At 39.8% G+C, this 22,636-nt stretch overlaps 1 protein-coding gene across 1 annotated transcript in view; it reads left to right on the forward strand.

Moving 5' to 3' along the window:
- itga1 (integrin, alpha 1) overlaps nt 1-22,636 on the forward strand; it is a 46,916-nt gene that overhangs the window by 7,681 nt on the left and 16,599 nt on the right. The window contains 6 exon segments of the mRNA XM_018662373.2: nt 11,809-11,929; nt 14,912-15,021; nt 17,513-17,601; nt 19,356-19,470; nt 20,967-21,094; nt 21,852-22,000. Coding sequence (XP_018517889.1) covers nt 11,809-11,929; nt 14,912-15,021; nt 17,513-17,601; nt 19,356-19,470; nt 20,967-21,094; nt 21,852-22,000 — 712 coding nt within the window.

Raw genomic sequence — 22,636 nt, forward strand, 5'->3', positions numbered from 1 at the left:
CACCCCACTACAGAATTAGCGCCAATAGCTGTTTATCTTGATGAACTGACTCCTGCTATTTGCATAACAGCTACATGTGTGCATCAGTTAGCATTAATATTTGCATTAGACTTGCATGGACACCCACTTTGCCAGACAATTATCCTGATTGTGTTTGAATAACAGGGGATATCTCCATGAAGTGTTTGAAAACCTAATCCCCCTATAAGTGGCCTCTAAGCCTGAAAGTAAACACAAAGACTCACGTGATAGTGAGATAAGTGCAGAATAATCCTCAAACTTCATCCAGCAGCATATTCACACTTAGGAAAGAAACTGATATCTGCCACAAAAGGTCTTCAAATAAACAAGACACCCGTGAAGGTGCGACATCACATATTGTGTCAGCTTACATAGGTCTTAACCTCCACACAAGGTCAAGCCACACACAGACACACACATGTACAAACACACAGACACACACCAAACACATAAAAGCATTCACCATGTGTTTCACACTCCATCACTCATCACCACTTCTCTTCAAGCTGCTACAATTTCAGCCATTTTCAGGAGCATCCTCTTAACCCCATTAAGCACCAGAATAATTGTTTCCATATTGAAGAGGTGTTTTCTAAAGTGCTTTTAAAAGGAAAAATGATCATTAAGAAGTAGACATAGTCCCACATTTGCTCAGGGTTGATGATATGAAAATTATTAGGCATATATAAATTTCACCACCACTTTTTATCAGACACTTATCTCAACAGCAGAGCACAAGTTATCAGTTACTCCTGCGCATTTTTGTCTGTCTCCTCAGTCAGCAAGACTCTGCCATGTCCAGAGATAGTTTGTGTATGCTGAGGTATTTTTCGGTCACATGACCCCTGGTGCTGCACAGTTGTTGGGAGGCATCAGGGGCAAAGAGGAGGGAGGTGGAGGCAGCAGCTGGGCAGACACGGAGGCAAAGGGGAAAGTGTCGAAGAGGTTGTCGGGAAGCTGCTGGCGAGACGTTGGGGAGTTCAAAGGGGAGGTCCATTTCAGAGAATGTGTGGGTGGGAGGAGATTGCATTATCACCAGTTTGAGCCAAAACAAGAAGTAGAGTGAAAGGTTCAGAGGTTAAACGGAGAGTGGACAACCACTGCCTCTGTTTTTTAAACAGAAAAGAACATCTCTGCAGCTTGTGGTCAAGATGTTCTCAGGCTTAAAAGACAAAATAGGTTGTTTGCAAGTGCCTTTCAAAATAACCCATATGAGCATTTTTTGATCTTTGTGCTTAAAGAAAAAGTTTGGAAAAATATGAAAATTTGCTTTCTTGCTCAGAGTTAGATGAAAAGATTAATACCACGCTTATCTGCTTGTTAAGTATGGAGCAAGAGGAAGGAGGTGATTAGCTTAGATTGGCATAAAAACAACAGTTACATTGTGTAACTATTTCTTAATGAACAGAAGTTTATCCAACTTTCCATTATCTATGTTCAGCAGCTCAACTGTTTGCACCCCAGCTGTTGTTTAGCAGGTTCCAGAAATGTGATTTTAAGTTTCTGCTTCTGTCTAGAGTTTAAGCAAACAAGATGCAATGGGATAGTTTCTGAGCTTTAGAAGTGCTGGTAGGAATATTTTTGACTTCGGAGACTGCCAGGGTAACTGTGTACCCCTGCTTCTTGCCTTTATGGTTAGCTAACTAGCTGAAGCTTCATATTTTAAGGACAGATATAAAAGCAGTGTCGATTTTCAGGCATAACTCTTGGGAAAAAAGCAAAGTGTATTTCCCAAAATGTCAAATATATTGATTGAATATATGTTTAAGTGTGGACAGCTGAAACCAACACACTGACTGTTGGTGCATTCTCTGCGCTCCAGCCATTTACTCGAATCTCATCCTTAAGCCTTTTTTGGTTTTGCAGTAGTATGACAGTGTCATGCATTTTGAAAGTTTCATTATGTTCCAATGTTGACATCGATTTGAAAAACCCAGTTTTGTTTTGGGTGTAGTTTGTGATAAGGTGATTCTTTTGTTAAACAGGATTTAGTCAAATCTAGAGCCATTTCCTTGTTTCTGCCATTGTGTTCCAACCATGATCCTATGAAGTCTTGCCAGACATACACACACACATGTACACACACACTGGTTCTACTTGCTTCACAAAGATGAGGTGAATATAAAAATGTGTCCTATATATTAAATATTGGCCACAAGTGTAATAAACCACTTTTATATTTGTCAAAGCAGAATGTTTAAATGTAAACAACAATATAATTATCCATCTTTAAAGACATCGAGAATGTCTTTGTTGTATTCATCTCTCTGTCTCTATTCTCCACAGACAGTTCCACTATTGTCCCCCCTTTGATGTAATCATGGAATCCCCTCCTTACAGCTTTTGAGGGAAAAATTACAAAAGCACTTTTGTAACTTTTGCACTTTTATTATGAAAAATGACTAGAAATAGTGGTCCAGTCTGACAGTCCAGTGTTGATAAGGTTGGTTATACACACACACACACACACACACACACACACACACACACATACTTGCAGACCTCTGGAGCTCTCGCTACCTGCAAAGTGCTGATAGCTTGGATACTGGTTGTATGTGTTTCTGTGTGTGTGTGTGTGTGTGTGTGTGTGTGTTTGCAGCCTGAGCAATGCTGCATCTGCATCTGTGCACCAGGCCAGTCTCCAACCGCCACCCCCCACCTCCCACCCCACCACCCCGTCTCTCTCCCAGGCCAGCAACGGGGCCTGAGCTATCCATCAAACTGGCATCATACAGGGAGCAGTGGAGCTATGGCGATCTGCCTGGGGCAACATGTTCACATTAACCTCTTCAACGAGAGGCCAACTCGAACGGCCATGCTAGTCATGATGCTCCTGTGTCAGACAAAACTTTCATGGGAAAACAGCAGCTGAACAGCGTATGTTACAGTGTGCTGTCGGTCAGATAGGATCTGAATGAGGCCAGATGTGTGAAGAAAACAAGTATTTTCCTCAACTGGAAATGAATTAACCAGAGCCCTTGTGTCAGGCATGACTAACTTTTTAGTAAATAAAAGAAATACATACATTAAAAAGTAAGAGGCTGTATAGATCAGTATATACATATACAATTACTGTCTCCTGGAGAAAATATTGAATCTAAAAGACTTAAAAATAACAAGTGGAGGTTGTAGTTGTAGCCTGGATGCCTCTTACTAACCTCCAGAGACCTCAACTGGATTTGGTTTGTTAAGAGAGCAGTTGACACCAGACCTGACATTACCGTTGATGTTTATGACGGCTGAAGTTTTTCGCTTTTGTTTTAGTCAGCTGAAAGTATTTTGATGTGGCATCAAACTGTCTATTTTTGCCTGTTTACCTGCAAGAAGAAGAGAAATGTTTTGTTCATTCCTCAAGTAAAAAAAGGAACTTTGAGATTCATACCAAAAGCAAACTTTGACTAAACTCTCATGCACACAATTTCTCAGGATTGTTCATGAAATGCTTGAATCACAATCCTCATGGGACTGATGTTAGATACAGAATTTGCAGGTTTATTGCGTTCAAGGCCTTTTTGCCAATTCAACGGCAGCTTTGAATATAGCGTTTATGAAAAATGAGAAAAATCTAATGACAAACTGAAGAAGAGCAGCAGAGACGAAATACATTTGACAGTCAAATGAAAAGTTCATGTAACAAATTCTGAGAAAATGTTGACATTAATAGTTGGGGGGAAGCTCTGTTTCTGTCATTGTATCATTATCCACTGTCATTATGTCTCAGCATCCCTGTCTGACTTTTTGTCTAGATTTTTGTGTGTACATTAGATTTTTTTCTTAGTATTTAGTGTGGGCGTGTATGTCCTGTGTGGTGTTTTTCTTTACTGTTCTTGAGTAGCCTTAAAAAAAAAAAACAGTGGAGAAACAAAACATCAAGGGAAGTTGTGACCCTCCCCAAACACATCTGTGTGTTTGACAGAGACAGGGAGTGTGTAGACGGGGGTGGGATTCCCTCCTGCTGAGGCCATGTCCACGCTAATGTGGATGCATTTGAAAAATGTGTCCATTTTCTTTTTTTTTTTTCTTTGAACTCCAGTCCACCGTGAGCTGTTTTCACCTCTGAGAGAGAATCTTTTCAAAAATGTGTTGAAAACACACATCAACATAGATATGTTTTCAACACAGATATCTCTGTCTGGTCTGAATGCTCAGGTACTAGGGGAACTTGATTCAAAGAAATGAACCACAAATGTATTGGCTTTGGCAGCTGATGCCGCTGGATTGGAAGAATCTGAAGAAAGAATGAGAAACTTTATAAAAGCAAAATAAATCTTCAGTATATCAATTCCAAGCAGAGAACAGTCATATATTGTGTGCGCACCTGCTTAATGAAATTAACAGCTCTTCTCTCCAGAGTGTGTATGACTTGTCACTGCTAAATCAGAATTTTTCATTTTTATTTGTGGATATTTATCTTGATCACAGTAAATCTCAGGCACATGACAGTAACACTGAGTCAGCAGACAGATATTGTATATACTGTGTTAATTTTAACACGTTACTGTAAAGTCTAAGCACTGTGCAGGCTCTTTAAATCATACAGTCTGTGCAGTTTTTCTAAGCATATAATGTTATGTATGCTTTTCCTTTTCTATCCAGGTGATGTATTTACACAGCATCCCATAACTAACAATTACATTGATCTGCTGTTATGATCCACACTAAACACATATTTGAGCTTTTTTCTAAAGGGCTTAAGAAGGATGGGTGTGTTGCTGATGTCAGTGCTGCTGTGAAACATGTTAATTATAGTAAACAATGAGCCAGCCCTCAATAGAGCACACTTAGAATAACTCTTATCTATTAAAAGTGTGTTTCATTTCTTTTTTGCTTTCTTTTCAAAAGCCTGATGAGAAGATCTGTATCACTCTCACATCTGAGCGTTAACAATGGAGCTAGACTAAACTAACTAACTAGTAGTTAGTTTAGTATAGCATAAAAACTGGAAGCAGGTGGAAACAATTACCCTAGCACATAACTCTTTAAAACCATAATCATATTTAACACACCAAAATGAAATGGTATCAATCTTCTCATCTCACGTTTGGAAAGAAAGCAAATAAACATATTTTTTCCAAAGTGTGGAACTATTCCTTCAAGAGCACTCAATTTTTTTCTCAATCAGCTTGAGAGATCAAACAGACAGTGAGCTTGAAACTACACCACTAAGCTACTTCTCACTTGTTTTTCCTATAAATTAATGGCATCAGTTCCACCTTGTCAGCAGACTAGTGAGCTAGAAGCACTCTACTGATGCGTTCCTGTAGCACTAATTAAAATTTTAGCAATATAAATGGATAGTGCAGATCAATGTGTTTGGTTTTGTTAAGTGGGAGTCTGGCTAAAAGCCTTGGTGTCACTTGATTGATTAAAACACACTAAAAATAAATTGCATTGCAACTTTATAAAGCTATAATTAGTTGTACCGTATGTTGTTTAATATACAGTACAAAGCATGTTATTCAAAAAGAGACATGCAGTTACTATTATGTCAGGATTGTTGCCAAGGAACTTTATGTGAAATTGCTCTGTGTTTGCACAGGATAAGTGACGACAGTCAATGCTCCTTTTTTTCTGTTCATTATATTCTCATTTGTACCTCTGTTTTCTTTCAAAGTTTGTCTTTGCTTTCACTGGCTTTGCCCAAAATAAACCTGCGGTGATGGTTGTAAGAGTTGGTGATTAGTAGGAATATGAAGTTTACCCACAAGCTAATGGTTATAGTGTTTTCTCTCCTGGTTTCCCTCATAACATACATGATTATTTTTGCATGTTGCTTATTGATTCTGGAGGAAGGTTATTCTTTGACCCCTGGTGTGTGTATTTTTAGTTTCTCCAGAGGTATTTCATGTTTCCCAGAAGTCCCCCACCCCACCCCAGCCACTGTCCCCAGTGTCTCCCTGCATGTTGAAAACTGCTGTGATCAGCAGATTTTGCAGACATACTATGTGTATGTGTTTGTTGGATGGATATGGCGAGGAGAGTGTCAACCACCCCTGCATTATAGAGAGGGAATGCTGGGAGGATGAAAGCTTTGACAACCATCAGGGGGGATGATGTCATGCGTGGGTCTCAGCTTGTTAGCCTGCGTGCTTTCTGCACCGGCGAAAAAAATGGAGCTCCAGAGGATACATCTGGAAGTTTCAGAGGGTGGAATCTGACACCGCCGGTAGGAGATGATAAGAAGATGAATGGAAGGAGGAAATAGTAGAGAGATGGATGGTGGAACAGAGGGGTGGGAGGATGAATTAATGAATTGCGGGGTGTCAGTCTGTCCGTCCATTCACCACGATGGCCCAGACTGAAATATCTCAGCAACCATTTGATGGATTACCATGAAAGTTTGTAAAAATATTCATGGTTCCCAGATGATGAATCCTGATGAAATTGATGATGCTGTGACCTTTCCTCTAGTGCCACTAGCAGATCCATTTGTGACCAAATAACTGACATTACCAGCAAGTTCTGCTTCTCTAACATTAATACGCTTCTCTTATGATGATCTTCATCTTGTGTGTAATTAAAAATGATATGATTTTCTATATGACTCTGTTGAAGTTGAAGTTGAAGAACAAATCAGTAATATTTAATCTCTATGTTTTTATTTCTATGTTCCACTCACGGTTGAAACTCAGCATCTTCCACCTGAACTGATGACCAGCTACAAAACATCTGCGTAGCTTCCTTATTTGATTCTTGGTTGGTATGGTTGCTACCAGTGAGGGCACTTGAGGGTACTGCCAAAAAAAAACAAACCTGGCTCTAACAATGACATTCCCATCAGCCTCAGCTACCTTTTTTGCTTAATGCTCATTAGCAAGTGTTAGCATGTTAACATACTAAACTAAGATGCTGAACATCGTCAACATTACAATCTGCTAAACATCAGCATGTAAACTTAGATCGATATATCAGCTGATAAACATGTAAACAGTCTTGATATAGGTATTTCTTCTCATCAAGAATTGTGAAGATACATACTGAGTGGTAGATTTTACATTTGAAAAATAACCTTGTCAGTGTTCTCTCACGATATATTTGCATCAAGCTGATATTGATGCAATATATCTGCCTGGCTGATTTACCAGTCAAGCTCCAACAGTTTGTAGACTCTTCTTGTTTCTAATAATACTTTTTTATTAGAGGGAACTGCTCTTATTAGACCTTTGTGTATAAATGAAATTCAAATGAATTATCTGTACCATTGTCTGCCTACAGATATTATTACTAAAACTCAAAGGAATTCGGCCTTTTGGTCTGCTCTGTGTATAAAGGCATAAACACGCCTACATTCAGGACCTCTTGTGTCCACTGCACACCCACATACTCTATATTTGCCAAGAATAAAGCAACGACTGAGCAGACAGCCAAATGAGAAAATTAAGTCAAAGTCAGCAGAGCTGAAACCTGTCAGAGGTTCAGCTCGTGATAACCATTCCTAGAGCGATTAGAGAGCAAAGTGTGGATACTTGCGGAGTGCAAAACAAGATGAACAGCCGGAAAAGCCTACAGTTAGAGGAGTGTTATAAGAGAGCGAGACGGAAAGACTGAGAAAGAAATGCAGTGGAGAAGAAAAGCAGATAAAGATAAACGAACAAAGGTGGAAATCTGGAAGTATTTCAGTTTCATAACTTTGTGGCTCTAGGCTGCCCACGGCCATGCCAAAATATGAAGCTTCTTTACCCTGCCAGTAGAGTCTGTTGTTAAATGCCAGCACATGGTGTAGAAAAGGTCCAGGTCCCACCCAAAGCCCTTTTTGACCTTTGAAGGGTCAAACACCAGGCTGTCATAAAAACATCAATTCACTCATTCTTTGACTCCAGGTGATTAAGATTATCCAGTTTCTGATCTGCTACAGATGTTTGCTTACTTTAATTTTAGGGGATTTGTTTTAATGGTCTGTCCTGGATCAGCTTTGCAACTGACACTTGTTTCTTACCACAACTGATTAACGGTTGAGTTTTGGGGTTACTTAGTGACTTTGTTGCCCACAGGTGCTGATTTGTGTTAAGCTTTAAAGCTGATTATAGTTGGTTAGATATGTTACAGATGAGCAGGTGCCAGTCGGCTGTGTGCTTTTACTGTAGCTGAACGAGGCTTTGAAGCCCACAGGTCCTGACTTGGGGTCATTTTTATAGCTGGTTTGATGTCTCACAGGCCAACAGGTGCTGATCTGTGCTGCTTTATGCCCTGGCTGTACTCAGGCAAATCTGATGCTACTTGACTTGATGGGTTGCAGAATTGTTAAATAGAGTTGTTTTGGTTTTGATAACTGTGGCCGAGAGGGCAGCGGGGTTTTATTGTTGGTTAATGTGGCTGACACACTGCCAGGATCAATCAGGACCATATGGAGCTTGACTGAAAACAGACTCATTGCAGTCTTAAGGCAATGATATTTGAACCACTTTACATTAGAAATTTATGATGAACAAAGATGAGGTTTATTGTATCTTTTTAGTCCCCCTCCTCCTTGGCAGACTGGCGCATCAGCAGAGCAACAGCAGCAGCGTTAGTCCTCCGTCTGTGTCTGCACAGGATGTGTTCAGTATTGATTGTAGATTTCCCATGTTTTGGCAGCGCTCAGAGCCCAGTACTCAGTGACTGCAGTTACACATATAAAACAGAAGAAAATAGACTTATAGCATAAAAGAGAAACACGAGCCATCACATGTGTAGGCAGCTGGATTGTTTAAACCGAAGCAAATGTGTTTCTCCAGATGCAGGTTAGATGGATAACTAAAAAACATGACTGAAATGCTACGTAGAACTTTGTAGAAGGGTTTTGTTTCCAAGGCCTGCCAACACATACCATTAGTGCTGGAGTGTTTAGCTAATTAAATGGTTAGCTAATTGACAGAATAATTACGGACAACAATTTTGACAGTGGATTGAGGCGTTTAACAAGGGCACATGCACTGGACTTGGTTGAAGAAAACATATGATATGAAGATATTATCTAGAGGTGGGAATTTTTCTGCTATTATCTGACATTTTACAGACTATCCGATTAATAGAATAAAAAAACAAAGGATCAGTTTACTGAAAATAATCATTAGTTGCAGCCCTGAGCTCTACATTTTCACTTTCAGAACACTCCTGTTCCCTAAATTTTACTTTCTTGTTGTCTCATGTTGTATTTGTGTTTATTTTGTGGCTGCACTTAGGCTCAGTGGTCCAGTAGTTCTTGTGATCTTTCAGTCTGGACCAAAGTGGTAGACACAGAGCCTTGCTGCCGGCTCACCATGTGTAAGAGAGTACAATATGAACCCTCCAGACAGTGATGGACAGCTTTATTTGCCAATTCCTCAGAGGCTTATGAGGCCATTTCCATCCACAAGGGACCAGCCCTCTTATTGGTTTTCCAGGGCAGATGCTTGCCCCAGCATATGAAAATAGCTGCTTACATAACTCGCTCGGTTTTGATTTGAGCGGAGCAGAGCCAGGAGACACCGAATACAGCAAAATGAGATGGGTATACACAAAGGACGTGTCTGCCAATAGATGGAGGGCACTCCTGTATGATTTACAGCTCAGGCCAGCGTGACTGTGAACTGCACTTGAGCTCAGTCGGAGATAAATGGAAAAGGTCTGGTTGGCCAGAAGCCATCCTAAATCAGCTAAATTAGCTGTGTGTGTCTGTGTGAATGTGTGTGTGACTGTGAGGGTGTGTACCTTTGGATTCTGTTTTGAGGATATGTCTATAATCAGGTTAATAGGAACAGGAAATGGAGCTTCTCTGAGAGACAGAGAGGGGGGTAACAGAGGAAGTACAGAAACGAATGAGGGAGAAACAGAGGGGATAATATTTCTTGGCTGAGATTCCAGTGTATGACTCTGCAGGTCTGGTTCTCTGTCTGTTTCTCTCTGCCTTTCTCTCTTTACCAGAGGGGGATGTAAAAAGTGTAATCTTATATGAAATCCATGTGATCAACATGTAAACACGACTGGATGATGACTGGCAGCAGTATGTTTTCATAACTCCTCTGTTTATAAAAAAAAAGCAGTGTGACGGGCCACAGCAGACCTAATCACATATAATTCATGCATCTAAGCCTCCTTGGGTTAAGGGCTACATACATACACAGATGGCTGTTTGTACTGCTTTCTCTGTCTTTCTTCTGCCAAGCATGTCCTTTTAACCTGCACAGGAGGATACAACACGTATTCAACAGAGCCTGGACTGTGCCTCATGAATAATTATAGACTTTTTTTGTGTCTATATTTATTGGTGTTGATAAATTAAAAAAAACATCAGATGACATCAAAAATTGAGCAATCATAATAATTGGTGCTGCTATAATTTCTGCTGTCATTATTGATAACACCATTACACCTATGGGTATATCATTATTACTATAACAACCAGTCTGACAGTGCTTAAATATAAAGGTGTGCACAGCTGTTCATGGTCTCCCTCTCTCTTCTTTCTCCCCCCTCCTCCCTCTTTCTCCTCTCTTCCCCATTTCTCTCCTTTCAACCCAACCGGTCAAGGCAGATGGCCGCCCACCCTGAGTCCGGTTCATTCTTCCTTTTAAAAGGGAGTTTTCCCTCTCCATTGTGTGCTTGCTCACTTTGGGAACTGCTGGGTTTCTCTTCTATAGAATTGGAAGTTTTCAACCCTGCTTTCGACTGATTCAAACCCAAACCTTCTTGCTGTGAGGCAACAGTCCTAACCACTACATCACCATGCCGCCTACATATATAGTATTATGAGTTTTTAAATTAACATTAACATGGGAAAATGAACATCAATTTAATATATTAATGAATATTTAAATGCATATGAATAACATTGAATTGGCTGACATTCTTCTGCTGGTGGGAGAAGGAGTTCAGTACAGAGTTCATGGCAGTCCATCTAATAGTTGCAGAGATATTTCAGTCTGGACCAAAGTGGTGGACCAGCTGACTGAACAACCAGCATCATTATCTCCACCAGACTCCATATGGGAGCTCTCTATTTTGTTTGGGTCAAACGCAGTAGCTACAAAGCATCATCATAAAAAGAATAAATAGCAGCTTTTTATTTGCGTCTCCATGTATGTGGTCCGCGTCTACACGTTCTTTGTTTTAATCCCACTGTTCTTCTACTCCTCTGTACTCCCTCACAAGTCCGGGAATTTAATAAATTACGCTGGCGGAATTCCCTGGCACAGTAGATATAAAGAGTGTCATTGTGGTGCAGGCACAATGAAGACACGGACAGATTTATATAGAGTCTCTGTGATATACTCAGCTCAGTGACAGACGGACGCAGACTACGCAGAGAGCAGAGAAAAAGCCATTGTCCTGCGGGTCAGACTGGACTCTGACCAACGTGCTTCACATTGATGTTTGAAATTCCTCTAGTGTCCTCCAGAATGACTCTGTGTGTGTGTGTGTCTGTGTGAGAGAGTGATATGGTTCACACAGTTCATCTCCAATCTCAGTGTACCATCTCTATGCAGTATATTACTAAATATTTTGATACCGTTACAATTATATAAATATTGTGGCAAAAATCAACACTAAATGATTCTATGATTAGATCTGTTTATTTTTCATTTTCAATACTTTATAAATAATTATGAGGAAAGTTTGTTTATACTTTCCTCTCATTAACATGGCTTTCTTGATATGAGAAAATCAATACAGAAGTCTCTTATTTCAGAACTGAATTATTTTTTCATCAGATTATTAAATATAAAGCCACACTACAGTAGCTTTAGGGGCCTCAATAAGCTTATTCTGTTTATTAAACAATAGTCTTTGGCATTCTCTATAACCTTCTCTTTCCCTTCGTCCCTGCAGTGCTGCTGGCGTGTGTGTTGTCCTTCAATGTGGACCAGAAAAAAAGCTTGCCATTCAGCGGCCCGCTGGAGGACATGTTTGGCTACACTGTCCAGCAGTTTGAGAACAGCGAGGGAAAATGGTGAGTGTCATTAGCTGTACATTTTGAGGAAATGAGGGTATCCAGAGACTAAACATTCTTTATCTTCCCCCCCCACTGTAGTATTTCCTCCTCATCTCGCAGATGCTAATTGAAACACAGGCCCATCTGAGACATGAATAACTTCATAACAACATGGCACTGAATGAGGTTAGATTGATGTAAAGACAGCCGCTGCAGCATAGGCTTAAATATGAGCAGAAAGAAATTAATATTATTCACCTTATTAAACACTACAAATGAGCCAATTTTAAGATGTTAAGGAGATTTTTGTTGTGTCGGATCAGTCTCTAGGATTGGTATCTAAAGTTATGATTTTAGCCTTGTCTTAGCATCATATGATTGAAGGCAACAGGCAGCAGAATATACTTTACAATAATGATAAATTCATGACGAGCTGAAGGTCACGATGGTCAACAGCTAAAGCTACAATGGTAAAATAAGTTTTAAAATCCATCACTGTGAGAGAACAGAAAACTACAGAGCTCAGGCAAGTGTCAATCATTTGTGCTCTCAGTTTGACAACATGTCATGAAATGGATGATAATAAATAAATAAATAAATTTAAGTGACCTCAAAGACAACAACATAGTGTTCAACAGCCAAAACCTGAAGTATATCCACATATCTCAGTTCAAGATCCAAATAAACCCATTTTAAATCCAAGAAATCCTTAGTGTGAGTGTGGCAGGTACAGGCAAGACAAGACTAATTGCTTGAAAAGTCATGAGTTATGCTAAATCAGTGTGTGTGGTATTAATGTAGTGGATGGAAGCATTTTCATTTCACTAATTTTCTGGGAAATTCTGTTGAAATTTGCTGTTGTCTGGATAGCGCTGATGGAAACTGATTGTAAATAAGCGTGGCTGACAAGCAGTTCTTCACAAGCTGTTATCTCTGTTCTGGTGGTCCTTGTAATGATTCATTTTCTTTATCGGAAAATATCCCAAGTTGTTTAAGAGAGGCTCAACCAAAAAGTTCATACTCAGATCAGTTTAATTCAACTCCACAACATTAACAAAAGCTAAAAATCACCTGTAAAACTAAGTGAAGGGGAGCACACCAGATGCTGCTGTAATGAGGAACTTTGCCTTTATTGCTCTAGCTGTTAAACATAAACTGCCCACCAGAGTCTCCACATACCCAGCCTGTAAATACACTGAAACCAAGCATCCGTGGCTCCTTGCTAAAACAGTCTGAGAACACATTTTTAAAACCTTGTTAAAAGTTAAAAGTATGGTTAATGGCTCTGTGTCTTTACATTTCTCCTTCAGTTACTTCAGTCTTTATTTCTCCATTTGTCTCTCTCAAACCTGTTGCAGCACTATGTCTGATTCCTTCCAACATGACTTTACCTGATGCTGTTCTGTAGTAATCATCTTATCTAGCTCATATGAGATCACTTACAGTAATTCACTCAGCGGATAATCAGTTGAACCATCTGTGACTGAACCTCCACAACACTGAAAACACTTTGGCACTGCAGCATCTCCAGATAGCACTATTTTGTTCCACTTCAGAGAAAAGTATTACCCAAGGAGTTCTGCTCGATAAGGGTTTGACTGAAGAAGCTGAAACTGGAAAACAACATGGGCAAAGCAGGCAGAGAGCAGAGAGAGGACATCTGAGATCTTGAGGAGTGAAAGTGAACAGATGAAAGAAGCAAAAAAAAGAAAAGAGATAAAACAGAGAATTATAGAGGACGTTTCAGGGAAATGAGGAGGAGGGGCAATAAAATTAGAGATGATATGTAGCTCTCAGTGCGTCCATGTGGGAGAATATTATGGAGGAAAAATATAGCACTCATGAGGTGATGTAACACACAGGTTGCAGTAACTGGAAGGTGACTGATTGGTTGCAGATGTCTTCTTCAGACCCCACCCTTTAGCTCAGTGCATCTTAGCATTGTTGAAAGGTGAATCAGTTTTTGCCTACTGCCACAAACACTGATATACAAACACTAACAGAAACAGTTTGGGAAATTTGCTCGTTCAATTCTTGTAGATAATGATAATATATGTTGACCAATGTGGTGGACCAGTCAGCTAAAATTGCCATCCGTAGAGCCATGCTGCTAGCATAGCTAAAAGTCATGAGCATTTACCTTGAAACAAGTTAATTCATCTGGTGAAAATGGTACTTGACAAGTAAATGAGCATTTAGTCGTCCTAAAATGCCTAAAATAAGCTTACATCGATGCGAAACCACACACTCATGGGTTGGGGAAATTTATCAGTCATTAAGTAATTATAATCAAGTATTTAACAATTATTAACATCAAACTTAAAAGAGTAAGTAGCCATGTTTCCACCCATTGGATTGTTTGTCATAAATAAATCAATAATGGTGTGGTGTTTCTTTCAGGTCGCTGACAGCGGACAAAGCTGAGAGTGTGTTGTTGTTCCTCTCTGTATCTCGCTTTTTGACCAGGGCCCATTAGAGTTGAGGAATGTTAATAAGCCTGAATGTTTAAAGGAGGGCAGATGACCAGCTCTTTTTAGCATCAGTTTACTGACAGAGTGACACAATGTTATGAAACTCACACATGGACATGTAATACAGACATGCGTGTAGTTATACATACTGAACCCACACGTCCAGTACAAACCTATAAAGTTCTGATCTGCAGACATCTGCAGCATATCATGCAATACTATGTAATGAGGTGAAAATTGTGATTATAAGTGATTAGTGCCAGGGTGGTGATAATAATATGACAGCCACAGACTCAATTATAGCCAATTCCAATGAAATCTGCAGCTCTATAAGCCAATCTGAGCCCGCTGTTTATGTTTAATTTAACTATGTATAATTAAGGCAAATCCAAATTGTTTCCAAACTGCCAACTCTTAATTTCTGCAATAATATTTGAGTTTTGCTTGTTATCATGATTGTAAAACTGTGACACTGTTGTGAGGTGTTTGGCAGGATTTCTAATCGACCAACCGATTTTTATTTTTTCAGGGTTCTGATTGGATCACCGCTGTCGGGCCAGCCAGCTAAACGAACAGGAGATGTCTACAAATGTCCTGTGGGGAAAGGGGACAACACATGTGTCAAACTGGAACTGCCTAGTAAGAATACTGTGTGTTTGTGTTTGTGTGTGCATAACCTGTATGTGTAAGCAATGAAGTTACAACATAGAAAATATCAAATAAATCTGGTAGGTGAGGACAGCTATCAACTGTATATACAAATACTGTGAATCTTAGTGCTGGCCGGTGTGTAATTGTACTACTGTGTGCTTAGGTCTACTGTATATCTGATTGGGCTCTCTGGGGGAGGAAGTGAGGCCCATCATAACGGGAGGACAGTAAATAAACAAGGTTTTAATGTTTCATCCCTCCAATTATATCTTAATTATACAGATAAACACAATTTAGCTTCCAGTCAGCGATCTGCAAAGTCTATATTAGTGTTTGTCCATGTGTTGACGCAGGAGGACTGAGAGTCAGTGTGTGTAGATAGATCTGCACACTGACTCACAGCTCAGGGTTAAATACTTTTCAATATAGCCTTTTGCACCTCAGGATTATCAAGTCACAGGAGTTACAGTTCTCCTGCTGTTGGTGAATTATTTGCTTTAAGTGATGATAATGTACAGTAACAGCTGGAAATGATACTCCCCCACTCAAACAGTGGAGTGTGTTGTATTTGTTTTATCTTAGATAAGTTAGACAGGCGAAAGCCTAAATCTCAAGTTTAGTCTGGAGAACATCCACTGGGAATCAATAAAGACTGCCAGTCGGAGCCAGACCACTCAGCCGACAACTGGAACAGCAACAGTGCAGTATTTTGAATTTAAAGTAAAACTAGGCATGACTCAGCAACCGCGTGACTTTTTTTTTTTTACCGACTCGAAATGATTCAGAAACCAATTTTTTGGATGTTTAAAATGATATTTCTTGTGCATCCCCGAGGAGCATGAGGCAAACCCAGGACAGCCGAGCAGGATGTTGATGTTCCACTGAGTGAAAAGGCCTGTCAATCAGCTTTAAGCCTGATGCCTGCAGAGTATTTACAATCTGTGCCCTCTGACAACACCCTTGCCTCAAATTGCCCGATCTGTCTCTACACTAGTTTTGCACTATTCCAGCGCTGGAGAGAGATGCCAAACCATAATGAGCGAACTTAAATTTGTGTGGTTATTGTGTTGTAATTTTTAATCACAGTTCCGTCCGGCCCACAAAACTGAAAGGCGGTTATGCCAGGACTATTATGTGTAATGAAATGTTGACAAGAGAGTATAACATTTTTTTTGTTGTCTGCTAAACAATATTGTAATCTGTTTGGAAAATGAAATCCAACTTCAGAATTGCAAATTCAGGCTTCAGTCTTACGAGCTGGAGAACTTATTATGTAACTTAGAAGCATGATCTTGATAGAACGTAACACAAAACATCCTCGTAAGAGAAAAACATTGCAGTTCATATCTGCTGCCTGGTAAAACGCTGGTGTATTTTAGTAGCAGCCACTTTACAAAGTGGCATTTGACCTTTATCTTCCCTTGACTTTTGACTTCTGAGAGGTCGTTCCAGACCAAGAGGGATTGTGTGATAAGTATGATTTGTTCTGATAGTTATCTGGAGTCGCAGTTCACTGAGGACAAAGACTGTATTCTCCGCTGCAGCTCCACAAAGCTGCTTTCAGTCCCTCGTGGATGCATCATGAGGCCCAAGATCTCAGTCATTTTCAATGATAATCGATAGAGAAGTTTTTAACCCACTTACTCTCAATTCAAAGTTTATTGTTGTGCATGGTAAATGACACTTTACTGAGCATTAAATTAAAAGTGTGTTAGAGTACTAGAAAGATCTTTTAACTCTGAGGTCAGCAGGGAGTCATAAACAAACAGGCCAAATATGCTCTCTTCTTCAGTAGTTTCTAGTTAGCGTGAAGGCAGGAAATGGAGGAAGGATACACAGAGAAAGCAGCAATCTGTGCCCACAGAGATGAGGAAAAGGGCAAAACTTAAGTGACTAAAGGTCATCACGCCTCACTGCTAACCACTCACAGTTCTGTTATACATACCAAAGTCATAACTGGCAGCTAATGAAAATCAGAGATGGTTACTCATCAAAATTCTCTCATGGGGATCGATAAAGAGCATGATTTGACATTTAAAAGGCATGTGAGATTATGTGAATCCCTCAGGGAAAAAAATGTAAATCAGATCCAAGACACTCCCAAGCTGAAGCAATAGTTTGACATAACAGGCTAATTTTAGCCACATGTTGTGATTGCTTAATAATTCAGTTCCTCAATTTGCCTTCTTCTCTGGAACTTGGATGCTTATCAACAAAACATTTTGTTTTGTGCTCTATATCCTTTATTAATGCCCACAAGGTACACGCTGAGGGACAGTGTGGTAAAGTAATGAAACAAGCTATATTTAACCACATGTCAGTGGTTATTACATCTCCCCGAGGTTGAGGAGGAAGTAAGGCAGGAGTTTGAGCGTCTCTCTTCCTGTGGGAAAATGAAGAAGAGGAATTTGTCCAGCTGTTCCTTCCTTTGTGCTGCTCTCCTTGTCTCACTCTGTTTATTCATCCATATTTTTCTTAGAAAACACAACAATTCCCAACTTACGTGAAGTGAAGGAGAACATGACCATGGGAACCACACTGGTGACCAATCCCAATGGAGGATTTCTGGTAAGGAGGGGGGGGGGTATTGCTCTTAGTATATGTTCAGTACATTTTCCATGCCAAACACAGAAGGACGACTGAACTTTGCATGTTTTCTGCAAGAAATGGGTCAACAAGTATATATTCACTAGGCCTGTGGACTGTATGGAAGCAGTGGGTTTGACCCGTCATGTTTCCCAGTCAGGCTTCATGTCCTGGGAATGTAACAGGATACTGTAAATCAAGTGTATTAATGCAGAAATATATGTAGGAGATGGTGAGGCCCATTAGGTTTTATGGTTATGAATTCCAGTAAAAGTTTATTTGTACATGATTATGAGATTAGTGGATTAGAGAAACAATGGACAAAAGGGCAATAAATATATCTTCTTGCTACTTACTACTACTAAGAAAATATAATGCTGGATTCTGAGGGCAGATCCTGTACAGCTGTAAATTTAACTGAAGCCCCAAACCTAACATTTTATGTGGTTAAATTGAGTGTTAACGTAACTCTTCAACACCGTCTGTGTTTATATACTGTAATTCAGCACTCAGTCAGAGTTAATACAAAACATTTGACAGCACTGATTTCAGCTGGCCCAGTGACATATTAGGCTTTAGAGCATATAATGAATAATTTGTTCTTTTAACAGTACTTGTCAGCACAATGTAATTACCAGCCGGGTTATGTATGTGTTTGAACTTACCTACCAAATGTTTTACATTTCTACTTTTTAGCCATGTTAGCAATCTGTCTGTTGGTTGGTTGGTTCACCACCTTGATCCAGACTGAAATAGCTCAGCAGGTACTGTTACATGTTGCATAACGTCTGTGATCGTCCGACTTTTCATGTAGCTCCATCATCAGGTCAAAATTGTGATTTGTCCAGTGCTTTGGTTTGTGACTGAATACCTTCAAAGCAAATGCCATCCCATTAGTCTTATTACTGCTAATTTCCTAGCTAAAATGTTAGCAGGCTAACATTTGTTAGTAGCAATAATAAGATGGTGAACATAGTGAATTTGTTACATGTTATAACTCCTATACATTAGAATTAGGGGTGCAACGATTCTGAAACCAAGGCCAACTGCGTGTGTCACTCACTGTTTTGGTTTAATCATGAGTTAGGTTAGTTTAATTAGATCAAGATAAACAAAAACCCTGAGGTTACAGATGCCCTGGGCACATTTGAGTCAGCGATGTGGGAACATTTAAAAAACCGTGGTATGAACTTAACTGTGGATTTGGAGAATCGTTACACCCCTAATCATTATCACATTAGTTCTGTCATCATGAGCATGTTGGCATGCTGATGCTAGCATTTAGCTCAAAGCAGCACTGTGTCTAAGTTCAGTCTCACAGAGTTACGAGCATAGCTGTAGACACACGGTCTTGTTCTTGTACAACACCATAATGTAAGGGAAGCACTGAGCATGCAGGGAAATCTGGAAAAAAAAATTAGGCTGAAAGGTTAATAGATGTTATTCAATTTTCCATTTATTGTTGGTCATTTTAACGCCCTACTTCCTCAGGCTCACTTTCTCTGTTTCCCTTTTCTCCTTTTCTATCTGGAGAAGTTGTCTGAGGGGATCTATAGTGGTTTTTAAAAGTCTCTATATAATCCTCGGTTTGAGTAGTTCTTTCCTCTTGGTTTCTTTCTTCAGTAGTCCTGAACCTCCTCTCACCCATGACCTCATACTGGTGGAAACCTAACCAGTCCCAGCCTTTAAGTTTCTCTCTCAAGCAGCTAAAGTTTGCGTGTGTCCTGTCTCCACAGGCGTGTGGTCCTCAGTACGGCTACATGTGTGGGAAGCAGCAGTACATCTCAGGAGTTTGCGTTAACGTCAGCCCTTCCTTCGAGATCCTCAACTCTATGGCACCAGGCATGCAAGGTACGCAGCCTGACGGGACGTGACAGCATCTCCACAAATTGCCCGACGGGGATAAGAGATCATAATCTACCCCTCACAGTAGTACCACCCAAGACCCTGACATCAAACTCACCCTCCCTAAGCGAAGAGGGAGATTAGAGCATTCCTCTTAATGTAAACTTGTCTGCGACCCCATCCCTCCCTCTCCAGCCCAGCCCTTCTGCTGTGCTGTATGCCCAAGTTAGGAGACAGTTTATGGGGCCTGCACTCTGTTTCACAGGAACGAAAAACATAGAAAGAACCGGAGAGTAAACAATTATTTGCTCTTTCTGTTTCTCTTGTCCTTTCAGCATCACTTCCTCTGGCATTCCCTTTACAGAAACAAACACATATGCACAAGCTGATCATATAGTGCTACAAAAATCCACTGAAATGACAAAGCCTGATAGTTTTATCATAAACTGATTTCATCGATACTGCATTAAAGTAAATTAAAGAACTGACAGACTAAAATGGTAGTAGGAAGTTTCACTTTTTTGCCATCTTGCTTCGAGTGCAAAAACTTCACTGAGGACTTTTTAGGTCTCTGCATGAAAATTTTAAATCAAACTCAAAACCACTGTTCATCATATCAGAGCTCCAGGACTGTAGAACTCGAGTTACCCCTTCGTTAATGCTGAACTTCTTCTACTCTGCACCTTATTAATGGAAAGAATTACATAGGTTTTTAAAACTTGAGTGCCTCATCCCGCTGGCCGATTCTATTTAGTGATGTCTGCGATTTTCTCTGATGCTCCATGTGTGTGTTTGTTTTGTCTGGCTGTGTTTGTTTTTCTTCCTTTCTGCTGTACACAGGACCCTCTTGCAAAATATATCCTCATCTTAATTAGATTACCTGATTAAAGTAAGGCTATAACATATGATTAACGACAAAATTAGCTGACCCCGGGTTAATTATTATTTATCTATAAGGTCAGTGGTAGAGAAATGTAGTATGCCTTGTATGTTTTAACCTTTCATTATCATCACCTACAACCTTTTTGGCTTGCCATTACTTAAAACAAAACAATGTCTACTTGTTTTGCTTGAATCATTTTAAGAGGCCTTCAATGCCTAAAAATATCCAGTAATTCACAGCAAAACAAAACAGAGATTAGAGTAAGAGTGTACATAACATCATTTCAAACCCCCTGATTGGGAACTGCTGCTCCACATTATCACATTTTGGAACTAGTGTAGTGTGTCTGCTGTGGGCACAAGTAAACAGGAAGAGGACGGAATGTGTTACATAATCAAATTTCTTTCTTAGGAGTGAAATCTGTGTTTTTAATGCATTTAGCGAGACCAGCATCCATCTTTGGAAAAGTTTAGAGACACAGTATACAGCATGTAAAACATAGAAAATGAATCATAGAAGGCCAATGTCATCTTTCAGTGTACCTGTAACTGCATACAGAGAAACTGAAAACCAAACTTAGCCTTTAATCAACTGTAAAATATATCTTATGTTGTTCCAGAGTGTGCGAAGGAGCTGGACGTTGTGTTGGTTCTGGATGGATCTAACAGTATCTACCCCTGGGAAAGTATCATAGATTTTCTGCTGCGCTTCATTAGGAAGATCGAGATTGGACCTAAACTCTCACAGGTCAGCCGCATGAGTGAATGAACAGATTTTTAAAAATATGTATCATTTTAATACCTGTTGGAACTTACTTTTTTGGTCGTAAACATAAGGGAGTATATAGTGTGAAACATTAGGTTGTGGACTCAAACATGGCTGGATAAATACATGGATAAATGGATGGGTTATATAACATCAGACTGACACAGAAAAAGGATGAATGAAGGAATATATTATTTGCTGCCAGTTCAATTTTTCATATTATATTATATTTAATTACTTAAGTACCCTCCTTTGTGGAATTTTCCACATGTTGCCAACAGTAAGAATAACTGTAAGATGTCCTGCATAATGCAGACTTTATGAACTAAAGACTTTATGGTCTTTAAAGTAATTTTAGCCTCTGTCTTACTAAGTCATACCTTGAGTTTATTTCTGTCCACTTGTCTTGGATTGCTCTGCAAATGGGTGGTTAGTTTTTATTATGGTTACGCTGATCTGGCCCAGAGCTAGTGGAGTTTTCCAGAGGGAAACACTGGAAAGTCTTCTCTCTGTGGAGCCTGGTGGTTGTAAGTCACATCTTCCATGGCTGCTATAGTCCTCTGCCTGCTGTATAAAGAAAGTTGTGTCATGTCAACCCCACCAGACCCAACCACATCCTCTGCAGACTGTCTGGGAGGGGACAGCAGAAAGGAGAAGAACACAGGAGAGAAAAGAAAAAGTAGATTTAATGCAGGATAACGTTTACAAGAATGTGTGTGTGTTTGTACGTGTCTTCCAGGTGGGAATAGTGTCCTACGGTGAGACTGTGAGCCACAGAGTCAACCTGAGCCAGTTTGCCAACACTGAAGATCTGCTGAAGTTTGTCAGAGACCTTCCTCAGCAGACCGGCTCCAAGACTATGACTTTCCTTGGCATTGATACCGCCAGGTACTCAACATTAACCCCTCCTGCTCATATGGACCATTATGTCATTGTGGTCTGGCAAGGTTTAATAGGCTATTGAATGGGACGTTCAGACAGGCTTCTTTACTTAGACATCAACATGAAGCCTTTCTGCTGGTCAAACACAGTGTTAAGTGGGACGTCATTGGTTAAATTTCTTTTAAATTACCCGGCAGAAGTGTCATGATTGGTCCAACATGTATCTGGTCAGGCACAGTGGATGTTTTACAAAGTTAAATCTTGTAGTGAAAGGTGAGCTTAAAGGGGAGCTCCACCTATTTTACAGCTTTGGGGAGCACTAATATATAAGTGAAAAAAGTTTTAGGGAGTTTACCAGACCTCTGCAGCCTACCTCTCATCTCTGCTTAAGAGGCTTAAGGCTACATTAGCCTCTACTAGTGTAACACACACAAATGCAATAAAAAAATTTTAAAAAATCTGTATCAATTTTGAAACTCTCTTTTAAACTTTCCACCCTCAGACCATCAACATTATGGGAGTACAATATTAAATCAGTGGAGGACTCTTTTAATTGTAATATCCATTATTTCCATCTATTAGAGCCATTAGTTTTAACTAGGTGTACCTAATAAACTGACAAACTGACTCTATATTTAAGGC

The sequence above is a fragment of the Lates calcarifer genome, linkage group LG9 (assembly GCF_001640805.2).
Source record: "Lates calcarifer isolate ASB-BC8 linkage group LG9, TLL_Latcal_v3, whole genome shotgun sequence".
Lineage (NCBI taxonomy): Eukaryota > Metazoa > Chordata > Actinopteri > Centropomidae > Lates > Lates calcarifer.